This window comes from Netta rufina (assembly GCF_964035555.1).
Source record: "Netta rufina genome assembly, chromosome: 8".
Classification (NCBI taxonomy): domain Eukaryota; kingdom Metazoa; phylum Chordata; class Aves; order Anseriformes; family Anatidae; genus Netta; species Netta rufina.
In genome coordinates, this window is record NC_140131.1 from 13,737,773 (window position 1) to 13,759,039 (window position 21,267).

General features: G+C 35.1%; 1 protein-coding gene across 3 annotated transcripts in view; it reads left to right on the forward strand.

The window, feature by feature from the left end:
* Positions 1 to 21,267, forward strand: part of ADGRL2 (adhesion G protein-coupled receptor L2) — a 158,423-nt gene that overhangs the window by 32,459 nt on the left and 104,697 nt on the right. For all 3 annotated transcript variants that reach the window (XM_084291350.1, XM_084291351.1, XM_084291352.1), the window contains exon 3: positions 470 to 642. In XM_084291350.1, the coding sequence (XP_084147476.1) occupies positions 570 to 642 (73 nt within the window). In that variant the 5' untranslated portion in view covers positions 470 to 569. The remainder of the gene's footprint in view (positions 1 to 469; positions 643 to 21,267) is intronic.

The following is a 21,267-nucleotide window of genomic DNA, read 5'->3' on the forward strand; positions in this document are numbered from 1 at the left end:
CCTCCAGCCCCTGCATGGTTTGAATCACTAAGACACAAGGCATGGCCCTAGACTTATTTTTTTTTTTTTTTTTTTTGAGGTAGAGAAATGTAGGCAGTGTCAGATTTGGGAGAATGGGAAAAGCTTCACCTAAGCATCTGCAAATACAATTTCTTAAATCCAGAGAAAATTCTTTTTTTTTTTTTTTTTTTTTGTTCCACATGTCTTAGTACACGTACATCAATAACATTCTTACTTTCAACTTTAACATGTACTGTTATTTGGCATTCTGTTTAATGATCACTGACCTTCAGAGATTAGATCCCACATACCTGCCAAATTCTCAGCTACAGTACAGGTGTACCGTCAGTTTTTATTAAAATGTTCTGTCTTCAAGTCAAGTAAAATTTGGTATTCCAAATTATTGGTGTTCAGCTATTGATGAAGATTTTTTTTTGCCCTTTTTCTTTCAAACTCTCTCTTTCTGCAGGTATGAAGATGAATAATGCAGACCACTGGTTTCGATGATGCTGGGCTTTTATAACTGGATTCATTAAGGAATACAAAGAAAATTCTTACAGGAATCAATAATGGTGTCTTCTGGTTGCAGAATGCAAAGTTTTTGGTTCCTGCTCACTATCAGCTTCCTGCAGTGTACTGAAGGTAAGCTTTCGTTTACTTGTTTACTTTTTACTTGAGTTTGCAAATGAGATGAATGGTCTGTATAATTAATTTCTGTTAGACTACTTGAAGCTTCAGGATGTCAAACTAAGAGTATCTGTGTCAGGCTCTAGGTTTAATTTACAAGATTAAAATTGTTCTGTTTTTTTTTTTTTAAGAAAAAATATACTTTGTGGTTTTGATACAGTATGGTATGTTGAAACTGGAAAGTTCAGGCAACTGAAAGGACAGTATTAATACCCTTGACTGGTAAGTTCCTTATATTTGGACTCTTATATTTATTATTTTCCTGTTCTCATTGTGCAGCCATTTAGAAGCAATGTGTACCATGTTAAATGTGATACAAAATTTCTAAACAGTGCAAATGAAATACCTGTTTTGCTTTTCTAATTTGGCTGGCTGAAAATAAAATGACAATCACTTCATTAAGATTAGAACTATGCACATTAAATTTCAGGAAATAAAACTCAAAATGCATACAGAAATAGCATCTACTTAAAAAAAATTTCTTTTAAAAAAGGGGAAAAATACTTCACTGCTATTGAATATAGTGATTAAAATAGCTCTTAAATTAAGGAGATAAGGAATAAAAAAGCTTTTTAAAGAAAACTTGTATAATCTATCTTTCTTTCCTCATAAAATCTATCTCCCTAGCTGTTCTTGTAGACTTAGTAATAAGTCTTGTACTTAGTAATAGACAAAGCAACACGAACAAATGATCAGGAAAGCATAGTTTGTGAATTTATAATTACAAATATTTGTAACTTGAGGCTATTCCTGTTTATAATCATTTTATTTGACTAGATTGCAGGTAGAAATACTGATTTGGTAATAAAATAGCACTTCCGTGCCTTCTTACATTTTTCAGCAATTGGTGTATAAAATATAGGCTTCTTCAGTGCATCTGTCATGTGATCTCACCATCTTTTAAAGCAGATGCATACCTTACACTGTCAAAATTCTTTGAATTTAAGGCTGGATTTCTAGAGGAAAAAAAAGGAAAGCTGCTGTGCCTCCCCCACTCTTCTTTCCCAAATCTATATAAGCATAAAAGATCTAGTCCCTAAAAATGGTAAAAACAAAGATTAAAAATGTAAGTATTGTATAAGGGGTTCCACATTTACTGTATAATTTCCTAGATTCTATTCTGGACTAAGACTTGGGTCGTGACGGACAAGCTATGCTAAAATAGATTGTTCATTCATATATATATGAGAATGAATGAATAATATGAACATACACATAGAACAGAGTCTATATACTAAGAGACTTCCTGAAGGCTTCTGAACATTGGAAAGTCTTATTTCATTTAAATAGCTTTCACATTTAATTTCTTCTCTCTCCCATTCTTAAACATTGCAAGGATGCTATTAGAAAACTGCCTTGCCAAGGCATGCTGCAGCTCTTGCATGGTTTCATTAGTGATGGTGATTCTGATTTGGTAGCTGCTGCACTGCTTGTTGTCTGCCAAGTCTGCAGTCTTCAGTAAAATCTCTGTTTTATATGAAAAGTCCCATCAGCTGGAAGGTAAACTGTTTTTCAGCCTCTTTGACAGATAAGGAAGATAACTGTATATTAGGAGAACAGAACTGTAAATTTTACAAAAGGCTAGTTAAGTAGTAACCTGTGATAATTTTAAATCCACTTACACTGCAAAAGTGGTTGCACTAGGGTGTAGGAAATAGAGGTAACTATTTATGTTTTAAAATGCTGAGGTTTTTATTTGCTGTTGTAATTGTTTAAAATCCCTATATGTAGTACATTTAAATAAATTCAGCAGAGTACTTGCAGTTTAATACTACGTGTTGGTTGAAGACATTTGAAAACAGAAAGGAAAAGCAGATAAACAACTTATTTTCTCTATTTTGGCTACAGTAGCAAACAGCATGTTACAAATAGTATTATATCAGATGAGTCTGGAAAGGAAAAAGTCAACTGAGAACTTCTGCAGATTGATTTTTTATTTTTATTTTTTCCATTTGCAGAAAGCTAATTTTCATTGTCATCTGTAATATTTCAAGTTCATTTTGTTCTGTCCCTGTTTTTCTTGCTTTCAGTAGCCAGTAGCAATCTTTTGATGCTTCAGTTGTGAATTTACTTTTTTTAAGTCTGTACAAGAGCTGCTTTTTCAGCTAAAAGAAACAGGAAAGGAAATTGGGAGCAGATAACAGAATCATACCAAATTAATTGTAAATTCTTAAAATAAATGAAATATTGTGGCTCTGTATACTGGAAATGAATATTAATATAGAGTTGGCTTCCAGCCACAGAAGCAAAATGAATACCGCATTATTACACTTTCTCACAAGATTACATTGCCTTCTGCTTCAGTAATAAGAGATGCCAAGTGTAACGTGCTTTAGTAGCACTTCATGCCTGGAAGTATGAACATGAACAAAGGTTAAAATAAGAGCATCAAACTTTCCTTAGAAATAAGGAAATCTTTAACTCTCTCACTTGAAATTTATTTATTTTTTAATAGAAATCTTATGTGCATATGCAGGTTGTTGCAGTTGGTGGGGGGGAGAAAACCTGGCTGAATTCCCTGCTGTTACATTTTAGTGTTGCAGTACATTTAAAAAGAGAGGGTAAAAAAGGAAAAGACTCCGGGTGTGGACCAGTGATTCATTTATTCAGATAATGAAACGTTTTCCAATCAAGATAAAGACTTCATTACTCTCACGGTGTCTTGACTTTAACTCACCAGCGAATTATTAAGCATATACAGTTATATGAAGGCTACAATTTTATTTTAGTGTCATCTGCCTGATTGGGAATCATATTTTCAGTTATTTTTTTTGCTTTTTTTTTTTTTTTTCTCTTTCATTCTCTGGAAAGAGCAGTCTAGGTGGGGTTGCTTTTGAAGCAGTCCTACCTTCAGGTAAAATGAACCTGGAACTGACAAATGATGGCAGCTGGGAGGAGAACAGCACTGAGTTATTATATACTGCTGGTACATTGATCAACAACAGGTCAATATTCTTGTGTAGAGGCTTGAAAAACATTATTACCATCAACAGCAAGCATTGCAGCCCTAAATAAGGAAAAGATGAGAAGCATGAAACAGGATGAAAAGCTGAAGTCATGACCTTGAATATTAATGTTCATTCAGAAGATTTCTTTCTTTTCCTTTTTCTAGTATGTTTTGCTATAGGTCTGTCTTTAAAACAATGGTTTTTATTACAAAGGACAGATTGAAAGAGCAGCATTGGCAAATAGTTTGAATCAGAGATGGACAGGTTGTTGTGTAAAGGCTGGCCTCGTATCCTGGCTGACTGCCTGGAGAAACAAGGGCCTCCACTGAGGCTGCACCAGAGTCCATATCTGGGAGGTCTGTGCCATCCCGCAGCTATCCCTTTCAGTCAGATTCCTCTTTATATATCTGTTTCTTTAGAACTGCAGGAAAGGAATTACTTTTGACACCACCTCTGTCTTTTTTTTTCTCCCTCCTGATCAGGTGAAATCATCCAACACGTTAAAAATTATCTGAGAAAATACAGAAAGGCAGAGAGAGTGGGATCACACATGCCTTGTTTCCATAGCAAAGCAGAGTAAAAAGCTTATTATACATATTATTGGTTTCTCTTCAAGCAAGTTAGGACAGATACACTAATATGCATATGAAAAATAGATGTCAGAGCTAAACATTCTGATTAAGATTTGTTTTTGGGGGGCAGTACAAATTTAGCTATTTTAAGCTTTACTTGCTTACATAGTCCAACTTTTCTGCTAGATTTATATATATATATATATATATATATATATGTATATAATTGTGAAGCACAGGCACTTGGGAAGCACAGAAGTAACTTTCTTTTGCTTATGTTTTATGTTAATCAAGGTTAAATATCCTTCTAATTCAGTTTATTATGAATTATTATCTGTGCTTTGTCCAAAGGAAGAAGCATCATGCTTTCATTATTTGTTTAATTCTGTTTTCTTAAACTACTATAATGTTGTTTAAAAAAAAAAAACAAACAGCCTGTTTATGCCTTTGAATGTACATTTTAATTAACATTACTCTGAGAATAATAATTCCTGTAAATTCCATTTATGCCAGCCAAGGAGCTAAGTGTTAAACTGGAAACAGTTTTGAGTGTATATTTGGTGCTAGTGCATTCACTGAAGAGGATACATACTAAATGCAGATAGCATACATTGGGCCACTACAAAGCTGACTGTATCACTTCAGATCTTCAGCTCCCTATGAAGGCACTCTGACTCAGTGTGTTGAGTCCCATACATAAGTCCCAGGTAGAAGCACCTCTATTCTCACACACATTTATTATTAGGACTTTGTCCAGTGTAAAAATTCAAATCTTCTGCCCTGGGCTTAAGAAGAAATCAACTTCTGTTAATTAGTGGATTTAAGTTCTACAAGGGATGAAATTCATTATGGAGTCACACAAGAGCAAGCAGGAGCTCTAATTTGTTTCCTAGCCGGGGAGTTTATCACAGTGAAGGCTGCATGAAGCTCACCGTTAGTGGGCCACTGCCTGCCTTTGCAGGGCTGCCAGCCGTCTGTAAGCATAGCCAGTGCAGTAAGGCTGGGTGGGTATTGCCAGTCCTTTGGCAGGTCATTTTAATGCATGGTCCAATTCTGTCTTCACTTCTATAATGTGTAACTAATGTAATGTATGATTCTGTAGCAATTGATTTTTCTTAATTGGTTAATGCAAATTACATAAAAGGAAATATCTAGATGAAAGGAACAACTGATGGAATAGGTGAAAACACATAGGTTTTCACTGGAATATTCTGGTTTGTTCTACGTGGACATCTTTTTCCTTTTCTGAGGCAGGTGTTAGGTACAACATATCTTCTAAAAAGGAAATTGATCTAAACAATGATACCAAATTTCCTCCTAAAGAAAAATAACCGTTAAACTTTTCAAGTGCATTTCCAGATAATAGAGACTGACAGACTGTCTGGAAAAGCCAAATATTCTTTAACATGCTGGCAGTGAATAGCCTTTCATATATTCCCTGAGCAGTGAGATCTGCAGGATCCTATGCTGTATTTTGGAAACAAAGCAATCCCACCACTGTTTTAAAATGTAGAAGAACTGCATAAAGGAATATGTGAAGAACCATTTTAAATATTGTGCTAAAGTTTCTGTGAGAATTTTCTGGGAAATGTTAATGCAAAGATCTTAATAATTAAGCATTTATACTCTTTTTTTTTTTTCCACCTTAAATTATGTGAGATGAATTATCGCTATTCTAATATGCCATCATTTTTCAGTTACTTAAAAGCATTCTCTGTTATGAAGGGGAGATTTTGCATCTTCTTAAGCTTGGTATTCAGCAGACAGAAAGAACCCTGTACTGTATAAAACTGCAGCAACCCAGCATGTTGCTGCTAAGGACAGATGTTATATTTTCAGACCCCTCCACGTTATCATGCCAGGTCACCATCTTTCATTGCTGTAACCTTGTTGGGTCTCGGTGGGCAAGGCAAGTGGTGCTGCTGACTGCTGCAATGAGAGGGGATTGACTTAACCTTCCACTAGCCTGGACACACACAGTTGCCTAAGGGGATTTTCTTTTCTTTTATGGAATATAAATCTGGATATATTTTGGATTAGATTGTTATTGTAAGATACCTTTCCAAGAAGACAGGAGTGAAATTTGGACATGGTTGCCCTTTAAAAAAAACAATAGTCTTCATTCATACTATATTACTAAATATGAAAAACACATAATTAATTTTTATTAACAGTTGTATTTTTATATGTCCTCTTTAATTATTTTAATTTCTGTTTTCTGTCAAGTGGAAGAATATTGTTTGTTTTAATTATTTTTTTAAAATAACTTTAATGACTTTTTTAATATTGTACTTTGAGGTCGTAGTACAAAACGTAAGTGTAAGTGCCTGAAGCATCTGATATCAGTGAATGCCTCAGCACTGGATTTCTTATTACATTTACAGTCCTCGTGATCATGTTATAAAAAATTATAAAGTATAATAATTTTGGATTTAATAAGCTTTGCCACGTTCTGCAAGCACATAGTGGATTTTATACTAGCAAGCAGATCCATTGGTGTTCATGGTCTACCTCTGTGAATAAACTGTACAGAGAAACAATATATTTTATGCAAATTGTTTCTTTTAAAATATAGCTATTTTAATAGCAGCATATGTGTTTAGGACACAATTATTAGAACAAGGAACTCAGGCAGATTCTCAGCTCCAATGTGAACTTCATACGCATGCCCATTTCCATGCTTATGGCTGAGTTTTAGGTTGTTTAGTTTTAGGTTTCCTTGATTTATACTAGTATAATAATTACCTGTGTTTCCTCAGTGTATAAAATGTTGGGGGGGAACAGGAAAATGAGAAAAAAGCAAAATGACTTTTTTTGTCCGTTGCCTGAGCAACAAATACATGTGAGAAACCCAGAGGGACCACATAACTTTCAGCTGTTGGTTACAGCACTTGGTGAGTTTTATGAGAGATCTTAGTGATGGAAAGAGAGCTGACTTTTGTGTTCTCCTTGTTAGGGGCATTTTGACGTCTCTCTCAGGAGTTAGGTAGTTTTGTTCCATCCCACTAGAAAGCACAATTAATGCAGGGTGCTGTTTGAGCAATTTTCCTGTTTAATTTGTGTTCAGTAAGTCATGTAGGAAACGTGATAGGAAGTCGACACTGAAACCAAATTCTCCTGCCTTCTGCATTTTTAGTTAGGAAAGCAATGAGAAATGCCTTTTAAAGACTTCAGTGCTATTTCATATCATTTTTTGGTTTTAGCTAGCTTGAGTCAGATTTGCCTGTTAGCTGCTGTTCCTGCTTGAATGCATGTAGATTGATCTTCCTTCCAGTGTTTCACATTGCTGTCTCCCATTTCTCCCCATTGAGCTGTCCCAGATTTTTTCTTTAATTTAGGCTTGTGGATTGCCTTTCTTTTTTTTTTTTTTTTGTTATAAAATGCCCCTTTAAGACTAAAGTTACTGTTTTACAGTTTATTCTGCACCATTATTAACATCTACCATAGTAAGTCTGTTGCAAAAATGTTGTTTTGTGGCTCAAAACTGATCATGCTTTTTAGTGGCTTCAAGATAAATATGCTTTTAGTAAACAAAAAAAGAACAGTTTGCTGCTTACACTTTTGCATCATTTAATTTGCAACAGATAAAGCTGGCATGCATGAAGAGTGAAGCATGGAAAGTACTAGAGGGCAAACGGATGGTTTGTGATGTGGATTATTACCCGTAAAGATGGATGGAGTCCACAAAACATCACATCATGTATGAATGTTCCAGCTGGAAAAAAAATAAATATATATATATCAGCATAGCATATCATGCATAAATGGTTGGTTTAGGTCTTCATTGCAAATCCTGCTCAGTAATCAATAACTTCAAATCTTCTCTGTAAAGACATATATCTTTTTAGATATAGAAAAAGCATACTGTGCAAATATATTTTAAAAAAACAACAACAACAACAACAACAAAACAGAATGCAAAACTCTGGAAGTCATCCAATACAAAAGTCTCCTAAAGGGTTTGTAACAGACAATGTTTTGTTCTGCAGAATAAACTAAGTGCCAACAGAAGAACTGTCAAGAAATGCTTCTAACTACCAGTGCTTTTTTTTAACCAATTGCACTGCATCATTTAGTAACACAACAATTATTTTGTTATATAAGAGTATAATAATTAATTTGCTATATAAATTATTTTGAATTTCAGTCTGTTAAATCAGCAGAGTTCTCAATTCTGGCAACAACTCCAGCTATATGCAACCTTATCTCTTGGGTGCATTATTTCTAGCTCCTGGATTGGTTGTGGATCCATTTTGAACAGCATTTCTATGCTTGCTTCTTTTTACAAAAGATTTTTTTAAAGTATGAAGGGACACATTCTGAATACTTGCTGTGAAAAGTTCTTTGTTGTATTAATGTCATTTACAACAGACTCAATACTAATTTTACTTACCTCCAAAGCCTAATGTGTTTCCATTCTTATTGATTCACTGATTCCTTTTTTTTTTTTTTTTGCTGAGATTTTTGTTTGTTTGTTTTGACTTGACGAAAATTTTGCTCTTGATATTTCCATTTGGAATAAGGGATCAGATCGTAACAACAACATAAAAGTACATTTAAAAGCATTAAAAGATGTTAAGCAGCAATAAAACTCTGTAACCATTTAAATGACAGCAGCTGACTATTTGAATTAACTTTGTGTTTGACTTAATTTGGGGTCCTAATTATTCTTAACTTACGTGAGTAGATTTCAATTATACAATACTGCAGGGATTTGTAGCTAAGGCAACTAGAGGAATCATTTTACATAAAGTACTTTTGTTCAACTGATTAGGCAGGTTAAAATGGAATGATAGAAAATTGAAACTCTTGTCTGATAAGGCCCAATGAATTGTTTCAAATGACACTATGAAGAAATAACATGATCTTATTATTTAAGATTTTGAGAATTTTTATGCAATGCGTTTGTATCTCAGTAATGTTTTATTATTATTATTTTCATGGCATTAGTGAACTACTTACAAGTGATTATCGTGAGTAGTAACAATAGATTTATTAGTAAAAAGCCAGTTTGCATTTTTGTGGTACCTTAGTTTTGTCTTCATGAGGTGACCATTCCTAGAAGCTTGTTATCTAAAACTTTAGTTCTAAAAAGATAAGTTGTTCCTGAAAAGGCTTTTTTACATAAATATATACATATTTACCTATGTTTTCTGGTTAACCATTTAAATAAGCAATCATGATGTGTTTTTTTGCATGATATTTCATGTTTTAGACATGCAAGCATTTTTATATGCAGGACTTTTCATCTCCCACATTCCATTAAGTTGGTGTTCCATGAAAATAATTCTCAATTATGCTACATCTGTAGATAACCTGGGGGAATTGAAGGTCAGCCGGGTATTGAAATAAAAGACTCTGGAATCAATTTCCTTTTGTATGTATAACACAAATGTATACCCTTCATTGGGAATTAATTTTTGAGCAAATACATAGTTTGAGCTTAAAAAAAGGATATTTAAATATTAAAAACATAAAAAAGTCTTCTTCTTTAAGTGTGTCCATATAAGTTCAGCTAAAATTTAATTTATTTTCTGAACACTTCCAAATAAAGTCATGCCTCCTAAGTTAGTTCTGTAGGTAGGTGTCTCTGATGACTGCAAACTACCATCCTTGGGCTTAGAATGCATAGTTCTGGTTTTCTCCGGATTTTTCACACTCACCTGTTTGGTTTTGTATTAAAGGCTACAAAAATGCTTATTCTGCTGACTCAGGAGAATAGACAAGACAATAGCATGTCTGAAACCTAAACTGCTAAGTCCATTGTTAAAGCAGTCAGATTTGCCTGTGTCCTTTGAATGTACACCAAGATCTTACATTCAGAGACTTTCAGAGAAGCACTGCAGTTGATTTCTGTCTACATTGTGTTTAGGAGATCAGAACTTGAAGTAGCTCTAATGAGGTCAAAGTAAGGCTTTGATGCTCTTTAAGGAAAAAAAAAAAAAGCATATGAAGCATATGGCTAGCATGTGTAACAAATTGCTAAACTAGATCCCAAATAATTTTTGTAAAAGGAAGAAAAAAATGTTTTCACACAGTAACAGTTCCATGCATGTATCTTCCATACCCCCAAGAAAGTTCCAGTTTTCTGTAGAAAATACGTATTTCTGCTCATATGTCTGATGTTAACATATTAACACAACACACTTTCAATTAGTACTGCTGACAAGTTATTTAGGAAAGTCTCTGGAGCATGTGGAGATGTGCACAGCTTCTCTGTGTCAGGTGTTTGCTTTCCAAAGCAAAAGTATTAAGATTTAATTACCAGAAGATGTTTGCAGTAGGTAGTGCGCTTTTGGAAGACCCTCAAGGGCAAGGCAGCTGGGCAGGAGGACATCTGCACCTCCCTGTCAGCTGCCGTCACAGAGGTCGGGCACAGCTGCTCCTCAGGGTGCGACCTGTCTATGGGATTAGCAGGGAGTACTGTTCTGCAATGTCTTCATCTGGGTTGGGATGGGATATTTGGTTCTGCTCTCACCACCTTCCCTTGTGCTGGCTCTGGCACATGTGGTGATCCAGGGGTGGGATGATATGGAGAGCAAGACTGGCAGAAGTTGCTTGGTCCTTCTTTGAGGAAGGTGTTTCCCTCCCTGATCATCTAAGAACTGTTATAGTGCTTCAGATCGAGAGATGTGTGTGTCAGCTGGGGCTTGGGAAAACACAGTGCCATATGAACGGGCATGTTTTTAGGAGGAGAAGCAGATCTAAAATGCATCAGTTTTTGTTACAGATTTGATCAAGTTGACTTTGTCGGTCTCTGTCATCTTAAGTTGGAGTATCTAGAGCCTGAATCTCCTTGATTTAATTATGAAGATGGCAAAGGGTATTCCAATTTGTCGGCAAGTGTTTAAAAGTGCAAATATGAAGATTGTCTTTTGACTTAATAAGGGTGTGGTTAGGTAGATTTCAACAGAGCTTCATCTCATCTCTGCTCTGAAGAGGAAAACAAGATCTTTCCAGAGGACTCATTTCCCAGATAAGCTAGTCCTTTCAAAGGTGCTTTAGATTTAAGATTGCTAGCATTTTTATAGGAACTGTAAATTGTTTCATTGTATCTTGGTGCTTCTGGTTGAGATTTGTTTTCCTTCTCTGGTAGTCAGTATAGAAAGTTTCAGAGGAAGGTGCCAAAATAGTAAAAACGCACCAAGTAGCCTACTTAGAGGGAATGTTCCTTAATTATCCACTGTCAGTGAATCGTAGTAGATTCTGATCCTGACTCATGCTCAGTTAAATACTTTTTTTATATCCTAAGTTATATCTTCAGGTTTTTGAGTGCATTACTGTGGTCGTAAAACTCTGTCATTTTGTAGACTATTTTTAGAGGAAATGATCATGGAGGAGGGTTCTCCATCTCTCTCTTCTCACCCTATTTTCAGATCATTTAAGGAGTATGCTGAGCAACACCATTGCCTTGTCATCCTTGGTCATCCTGTTTCATCCATCAAACTTTTCAGACTTTGCCACCTCACAAACATCATCTGTGCAGAGGAAATAAGTTAACTTCTCTGCATTGTCTTCTTTATCCTTAGACGGTTCTCTAATTCAGCAAACACGTCATTTATTTCACAGGCTTCCTACTTTTGTTGTACTTAAAGAATTTCTCATTATGAAATCATAGGAAAAAGTTTTGGAAAAACACCTGTGAGTTTTAATGTGTACAGAACATTGGTGTGGAAAAATATACCACAGTCAGAGACGAGTTTATATTTTGCTGCAGTTCGGTTAACTTTATATAGTTATAGAATCATAGTGCCAGATACTTTTCTTTAATTTTGCAATAGTTATAAATTTTGTTATATCTAATGGCAGCAAACCTTTACTGCTCAGCAGATTTTTCTTCTTGCTAAGCAAGTAGTGTTTATTTGAATTATACTTGGGTATATATTCTTAGTTTATGGATGTTTAAAGGCTTATAATTTTCTCTTTTAAAGTCAAACTTAATTTTATTTTTATTTTTTAATGAAATGATTTTATGGCTAACACATGCCCCATGAGAAAAGGAGGGAATTACAGATGGTCCAGAGGAGAAGGTCTGCTTCATACATAAAAACTTCATGTCAGCATTTCAGCAGAGCATTTTCGTAGGGTATCTCTGTTATCACTGACACTTTCCCATTGACAAGCATATGGGATGTAGTGCTGAATGTGTAAATTGAAATGATCACATCTAGCATTTCCCTTTCCCAGGTGCCAGCTTGCTGCTGCAGCTCTGCACTTAATGTTGAAGGAAGAGTGCTAGGAATAGTTTCATTTGCTAATTATCTCTTGTCTCCAGTACATAGTCCTTGGGCAAACAGCTTACCCAGGTGTTTTTGAGAACACCTATCTGGACAGTGCAGGATTGCAGGTGGTCCTGTGGTGACAGTGCAGTGTGCACAACATGTAAGAAATCTCCATCCATCTGCATTTTTTTTTTTTTAAGTCTTCAGTGAAAAACTGAGACAAATCTGAGAGCATTTTTCTCTTTATAAAATGTCAGTGTGAAAACTGAAGACTCTAAGAAAAAAACGTATGTGTTTTTTTAATATATATATATATTTATAAAAAACACACCTTAATTATTCTGTCTTGTGATTTCACAAGAAGGGAAAGTATGTACATACTAGTAAGAGTTTGGCAAGGACCTGCAAATGAAAATAAATAAAAAGTGGTGCTTTAAGGAAGTGGTAGAGTCTAAATTGCCTCTCAGTAATCCTTTTCCAGGATCCAGTTTAACCAGATTATATAATTTTACTAATACCACTTTCATCTGTCATTTATACAAAGGGGCAGGCTTTCTGAAGCATTTGCCTTACATGTTCTTTTTTGCGCTAGACTTAATCACTAGCAGAACTGATAATATTTTTTCAATCTTTAAGAATTCATTTCAGTCTTATGCTTAATATGACTGATTTGGGTATGGAATGGTAGAAGGAGACTTCTAATTCATAATCCAGTCATTCAGACAGCTAAATTATGTCTCCCTTTACCTTGATATTTATTAAAATGCATCCAAAGAAACTTCAGAAATGTTGATGTCATCCAATTGCCCTTTTAGATTTCCCAAATACTGTTTATAGAACAGATAAATTTCTTACTATGAGCAAGTGCAACATCTGTTTCTTTATGATTTCTCCTTGCATTTTTCTGCACTTCTCAGAGGAGTTACAGTTTTCATTCTCAGGCATTCTGTGCAGTGCAAAATTCATGAGCATTTCTTACATATGCGTACCCCAGAAGATTTTTTAGTAGCTGCACCTTTGTGCTCACTTTACTACTTGTGTATAGTTTGCAAGTTAATAAAATAAAAAATAAAATTAAAAAAACATGCGCGCGCGCACACACACACACACACACACACACACACAAAACAACAGAAAAAAACCACCACCAACAAAAAACCAAACCACTTTCATTTGAATTGAAAAACTCAGACCAAAATTTGGATTCCTGATGATGAAAATTTAGTTACTGATGATGCACTCTTTACAACAGAATACAAAGAGTTAATAAATGCTAAAATACATAGTTAATCAATAACGACAGCATCTAGGAAAAATACAGGATTTTTTTTTCCCACTAGCTTGAAAATGACTCCTACAATCTTTTGATGTACGCATGTTGAGTTTGTGCTACTATATGATAATTTTTGTTTAAAAACAAAGAGATCTTAAGTGTATTCAAAAAACATTTCTGTCAGTCCTGAAGTGCATTTTTAAAGGATCTGAGGTGGTTTCCAAGGTTAATTCTGTGGAAACAAATCTATATTTCTCTTTTCCTCTCTTTCACTTCTTCTGTAACCTATTTGGTTTGCAGTGTTACTGAGAGAAAACAAGAAGGTTGTGTTTCAACAGCTGGAAAAATTGCTATTTCATTATCACTTTGAGTAGGAGTAAAACTGCTCAAGCTAATAACTCGAGTATGAGGAAAGGCTGACAATTATTGGTGTAGTTCTCAATGCGTTAGGTGCCTAACTTCCATTTCAATCAGGGAGAATTAGGTGCTTTAAAAATCTTAGAAAAAAAATAAATAAAAATAGAGCCCTTGATAAGAATTCTCACTTGACTGAGAAATGCTTCTTCATAAATTGATGCATTTCTTTCTGCCTTTTGTTTAGATTAGGAAGAATAGTCACTCAAGCCGAGGTTAGATTGATTTAGTGCACAGGTTATCCTGAATTAAACATTGTCTCTGTCACTCCCGTCCCAAATTCATACATCCCCTGCTACACCTGCACTGGTGCTGCCGCTCATCTTGGGGAGGTGCTTGGGGATTCGGCAGGGACACCTTTCTGTGGGATCAGGCTTTCTGTAGGGGTGAACCCTACCATGTGCAGCTAACTGAGCAGGTTATCTGCATGGGAACTTGGAGAATGGTAGTCTTTCCGTGCTGGCTCACCTTGAACCACTACCAACCCATTAGCGTGTGTATTCCTCTTCCTTGCTTTTCTAATGTCTTCTGCATAAGTTACAAACACAACTTTGGTAACAGAAAGGACAGATACTTCCATCTGCTGAGTGGTATATTCCCCCTACTAAAGCCTGGTTTTGTATTAGCAACCTGCTTCTAAGCATATTTCCTAATTAGAAAAGCAAAAATGTCAGAATATTTTAAAAAGGGAAAAAAAAAATAATAAACCAAAGTCTCTTGAAAGCCTTGGAAAGTTTTGAGAAAAATGTATCACAGCTCTCCACTGCATGGTGTGTGTCTTCAGAACATTTTATGAAAGGTTGACTTGTGTGCTGTTTTGTTACTATTTCTCCATTTTGTAGGTGAATAAATCATGGATTGAAAGGTCAAGTTACTTGCCCTAAATTACAGAGCGAGTAAACACTGGAACCCTGATGAGCATCCAGAGGTCTTTTCCTCAAACTATGGATGTTAAAGGAAACATTATTTTAAAAATAAATTAATTCACTTAATGTCAGGCAATTTCCTCTGGCATCTGTTGCATAAAATACATATTCATAGATGAACAGTTTTGACTAAAAACTCAGCAGGTACTAAAAAGGATAGTAAAAAAAAATATATATATAAAAAAATCTTTTTCTAGGTGGGAAACTATTCTGAATCTGTAGTCCTAAAAGGAATTAATCTCAAACAATACTTGAGTGTGCAGTTACGCAGTTGAAATCAGCCTTAAAAACTAGCGTATGGGTTTTGATGTAATGGCTTAGATCTATTTCTCTTCTCTTTATATATCTAAGCTATTGGCAGTGCATGTGTCTGTTCGTGCCAATCTAATGTAAAATAAATATTCATGATAATTGGATCCAGCTTCCTAAAATTAATTTAAACTTTCTCCATGTGCTTAATCTGTATTGTTTTCTGTCTCTGAGTTTGTAGGCAGCAATTCAGCAAGCTCTGAGAACAATTAACTTTTCAAAGAATTTTTTCAATCAATTAACTCTAATTTAAATCTTAATCTGATTATGGAGATAGAATCATCTGGCTAATTCCTGAAGAATGGAGTTTACTTGAAATGCAACAGCAGCCCTGGTCAGTTTGCTTCATGTGTGCTGGGGACACAACCTGTGTATCCAAGGCTGGCTCCTGGTTCTGACCCACTTCCCAGCCTGCAGTGTGAGCCCTGGGCCGTGGGGATAGGCTGAGGGGCTGGGTGATGATGAGGACATGGAAAACATAAGGCTCCACCTTCGTATGGCAGACTAGTTTTGTGCTGGATTAAATTAACTCTGAATCTATTTCCTTAATCTGTCTTTCATGTCCTGGTTACTGCAAAGCTTGTTTTTTCTGTCCCAAGAACCAGGTATTTTTAAAAATGGTGATATGCTTGGAGATGAAGGCAATGACTTCATTGTAGGTTCACACTGTAAATTCTTAGGTGTTACCAAAATATGTGTATGGATGCCATTAGCCATTTTATCTGCATTTTAGGTAACTAGAATCAGGGGAGTGTGATAGTGGCATTTTCCATGTCTTCTTTTTGCAGAAGTACATTTAAAAAAAAAAAAAAAAAAAAAAAAAAAAAGGGAAATGAATAAACATTGAAAACCAAATAGCATCTCGCACCTAGGAATTTATTTCAGGCCTGTGAAGAACTCATTTACTTTGTTCAAGGGGTCACTTCAGTAGGTGACTCCTAGACTAGGAAAAACAGGATTTTCAGAGAATACCTTCAGGCCAGGTAAGGCCCCAGACCTTTTAACTCTGATTTTCATTATAATAGGTTCCCCAGTCCAGGCATGAATAGACATCTGGGAAACTGATCTTTTCATCCTGTAATGGCCTGAGTGAAAAGTCAGATCAGCCATTTCTTGTCTTTCTGATATTTATTGTAGCTGTTTCATAAGTTTCACTGTGAGATTTATGAGCTCAGCTGGGATTGATCATGTAGAAGCACACTGAATTTAGAGAAAACTGGACAGTTTCATGAAAAGTGTGTTTTTTCACTCCCTTCCAAATCTCACAATAGAAAAAAGCACTTCTAAACAAAACAAATGGGAACTACACTTAGTGAAATACTTTCTCTGGAAAAAAAAAAAAAAAACAGAAGCGATTTTAAGAGTTATATTTATGATACCATAAGTTAAATTCTTAAAATGACTAAAAACAATCAGAATTTCAATGTAGCATATTAAGAAAATTCAATTTCTATATCCTGTAATTCAAATATACTATTGGTCTTTAGTACTGTACTCTGTTATGGCTACAATGTAATAATTATTTGAAATATAGTTTTGTTTATTTCTAAGCTTTTTTGCTAGAACAAATGTTTTGTTTTGATCAGCTTTATAACCTTGAATACATCACACGCTATTGTTGAAGAACATGTATACATAAAAACATATAGGGAGATAGGTTGAGCTATAGAAATAAATGCTTCCGTTGCTTTCATCATACTGATATTTCCTATTGTCAACGTTTTATTTGCCTTGTTATATAAATAACCACAAAGTATTTGAACACATTATTGTGCATTTCAATTTCATTTCTAAATATAGTTGTCACTGTTCAAAAGTATTTTATGATTCCATTAGTTATTTGGCAAGCTGCTGGTCCCAAGGCAGGACATTTCTTCTGTACAGGTTTCTGGGTACCATACAGAAGAGGCTAGGTGCACACACAAGGCAAAATATTCCTTTGGGCTGTGCAGGAAGTATTTAAAATATATTTTTTAATCTTGTTATTTAAGAAATGTGGACTGTATTCTCTGACATCTTAACATTTGTATTTTCTGTTAGTGAAGATTAACGGATCTGAATCTGAACAAAGAAATTAGATTGCTACAGCAGTACCAGAAATACAGATCTGTCATGTTTGATGTTTTTGCTTAAGATTCAGCTGGAGGGAACTGCATTTTGTGGTGACAAGAGTCCTAAACTGATAGAAAATAGTAATGGATGATAATCTGGAAAAGGCATTGTAGATGTTAGCTATATTACTTGTGTTACATGTGACCTCAATACAATGCTAAAAATAAATGTAGAAATTAAGTAATAAGTAAGCTTTGTATATGCTGAATACTTCTAAATATGTAAGACTTACAATTTGAGTTGTACATCATAGTAACTCTTGAACCTCCTTTGAGTGAAACCTGATTCCCTAGTGCAAGGGGAGTGGCATTCTACTTAATTGCTTTTTTATTTTTTAATTTTAACTCCAGACAGCACCGGGGAAAAATATCAAATTTGCACAGCCGTGTTTGGTATGACTAGTACTGGCAACAGTGAAAGGACAATGTGCCTGATAGGATGCTAAGATATTCGACTTTGATCGAAAGGAGAGGAAGGTAGCCCTGAGCAAGTGCTCTGAGCAGCCCTGGAGGGACTCCATCTTTAACAAAAGAACAGAGGAAATGTAGCTTCAAGTAATTCTCTGAAGCAAGCTAGCTGTGGATAGAGGAGGAGCTCAAAAACCTGCTAAATGAACCAAGACAGTGCAAGAGCTAGGAAGAATTTCCTTGGGAAGCAAGCTCCGGAATTTTGCTTTCATACCTTACATTTTTCTCAGCTGTTCCCAGTTTTGTAATCAAGAATGTGAGTCTTTTATGCTGCTCACTGTTACAAAACAAAACAACAACAACAAAAAAAAGCACTTAGTGAGAAGCACTAAGTTGCTAGTGTCAGTGTGGCAATCAGTGTTGTGAAGAGTCTGGCAGAAGGAAGATGCTCCTCTGGCTGATGTCCTGCTGGCAGCGAGGTGTCCCTGTTCTCAGGTGATCCCTGAGAAGCAGATAGCAGCAAGCAAGACATTCCTGCAGGGTGGGAGGAAAAATACTTCTTACAAAGGAAAAGCTGCAACCTTTCAGTCCAAACAATTATGTCAAGAGAAATTTGTTATGAATAAATGCAGTTTCTCATACGGACGACTAAAATGATGAAAACCAAATACTATTTTTCTCGTTAATTTTTGTGAGGTTGAGAATATATGAAAGGTGTCTAAGGAAGAAAAACCCATAGTTGCCCACTTTAGGTTTCTCCCCAGTGATGTGCTTGAATGGGATCAATGAAAAACAAACAAACAAACAAAAACAAACACCAATCCAAACTAAAAACATTCAGCGATGTAAACATGGTGTATTTTTAGATTAAAAACAACCAGATTAGCACTGCAAGTACAATATTTGCCTGTAATCTATTTTCTACATGTAGTTAGTCAGAATTGTTGTTTCTGTAAGGGGTTAGAAATGGTAATACGTATCTTGCATCTCTCTGAACAACTATTAGGTTGTTAGCCATAATAATCTCATGAGAGATCTGAGCCCTCTCAACTCCTTATCATCTTAAGGAGTTTCATTTTCTTTCTAATTTTGCCGACAGCTGTTGATCTCTATTTCTGGATTGACCAAAAAAAAAAAAAAAAAGTTTTTAGAATTTGCCTTTTGTTAATCCCTTTCTTTTGCAGCATTTCCCTTTGGGGCAATTCTTAATCTTCCACAAGTACCAAGGCATTCAAGTCAATGTTGATTTAGTGGCCAGTCAGGATAAGAGAGAATTCTTTAGTTCATGTGTCTTTTTTTTTCCCCCTCTTCTTCAGTAGATTGTAGATTTCTAGAAGGGTTTGAAGTTGAGCCTGCAGATTAGTTCAGCTGGTAGTCTCTCCCTCCCACCTTCATACTATATTTCCTTGCCAATAGAAACAGCACTTTCCAGATTTTCTTAATGAAAGTGAGTAGTAGAGGTATGCATTAATTTATCCTAGAAACTTGATCTGTGAGTTATCTCAGATCTATCAGCCTAGGTGCTTGTTGGGACTTGGATCTTTGTCACAAGAATGAAAATTTCTTGCCAGAAATTCTAACTGCAGACATAGGCATAGCTAGCATTGTTGAAATATGAAGGAACTCAGTTGTCTCATTACTGCCCATGTTGCAGAGGCGAGAAGTATGTCAGTATACCTTCCCACAATAAGCATTTCAGATTATAGGTAATATTTTTTTTCTTACTGTTTGATCCATTCCACAGGTGTTTATTATTTTTTCCTTTTGTTTGCCTGTTTAAGACTCTCATTGAAATAAATAAGAAGCCATGCTGTGCATTTGGGGACAGTGCTTGGTCCTTTGAAAATATTTTGCTGTAGGGTCTCTACTGCTGTGGTACAAGTTGCATAATTTGAAATACCTACTCTGCATTTTAAAATTTAAGAAATTTGACAATCAAAACAAAAAAAAAAGAAATCAGAGATATGACTGATTTTTTTTTTTTTTTTTACATCTGTAAGTAAAGTGAGTTCCTCTTGCTAATGAAGTTTGTAAAGAGAGAATCTGGATGAAACAAAGATATGTATCAGAAAAACTCAAAATAATTGACATCAAGATAGTAATGAAAATAGTCACTGAGGTACATAATATTTTAAAATTAAAATATTTTAAATTGTTATTTTAATTTTGACATAATTGTATACACATTACCAGCATTTCAGTGAAGACAACATTTCCTAAAACAAAACGCACCATTTATACATGCTGCTAAAAACTAAGCTCTCAAATTACTCTGACTTCAGCAGTACGAATTACACATATAAGCAGTCTTTAACATAAAATGACTGCAGCAGTGGCATCATCTTTCATCTCTTTTCCCTTCCCTGTCTCACACTTACTCTTTCATTTTGAAAAGGTCATGTCTGTTACTGTAAGTGGTCTTGTACACCAGTACCAATCACAACAGAAGGGAAAGGCAAAAGAATCTCTATTACAGGGAATTATCAATTCTTATTGTTTTGCATGTATTTAAATTATTATTAATTAAATCAACAAATCCTTCTACTGCTGAGAGTAATAGAAAACTGAGATACTCATTTGTTATTAAAATAAGCCAGCATGACCATGTAAAAAAGCAGTCCTACCTTTCTCGCCTACCTTTGGGCCTTGTTTCCAACTTTATTTTGCCTGTACCTGCAGAAATGTGGTCTGTGGCCTGAACCCTGATCAGTTCTGCAGCATGGTTGATGCATTTGCACTGTAAAAAAACAAAACAAACAAAAAAACCCCAAAGCAACCAACTAACCAAACAAACAAGAAACAAGCAAAAACAAAATCCCACAACCAAACAACAAAAAAACCCAGCCACCTAGCCCAAACTGGGGTAGAAAGCAAAAATAAAAGATGAACAAAGATGAACAAAGAAGTATCTTTGTGTGTGTGTGTGTGTGTGTGTGACAATACTTTTTCTATGCCATTTGAAAACGCAGCCTTGGTCTTCTTAAACTCAGTTTGTACTTGGGGAATTGGATTTTCCCAGTGCAGCAGGATATGAAAAGACAAATTGAAGGATAGAACCCATGATATTTTTACTCCCACTTTTGGGAGGAAATAAGAGATTTTTATGACCCTTTTTATTTAAGGAGAAAAATAGAACCCAGGTTGGATTTGATTTTTTAAGTATTCCCCTGCTTATAGTTTTGAGGTATTATCAGTTTTTATAGGTGGATTTAATTTCCATGGAGTAAAATTGGTGCTAATTTCAACATGTGGCAGGCTACTGTAATGTTATTTCTTTTGCTGTTCTACGATTTCTTTTTCTGTTCTATTTCTTGATTACTTTTATTGTAAACCCACAAAACAGCTGGCATAATGCACAGATTGAAATTACACTTTTACAAGAATGATAAAGTGTTAA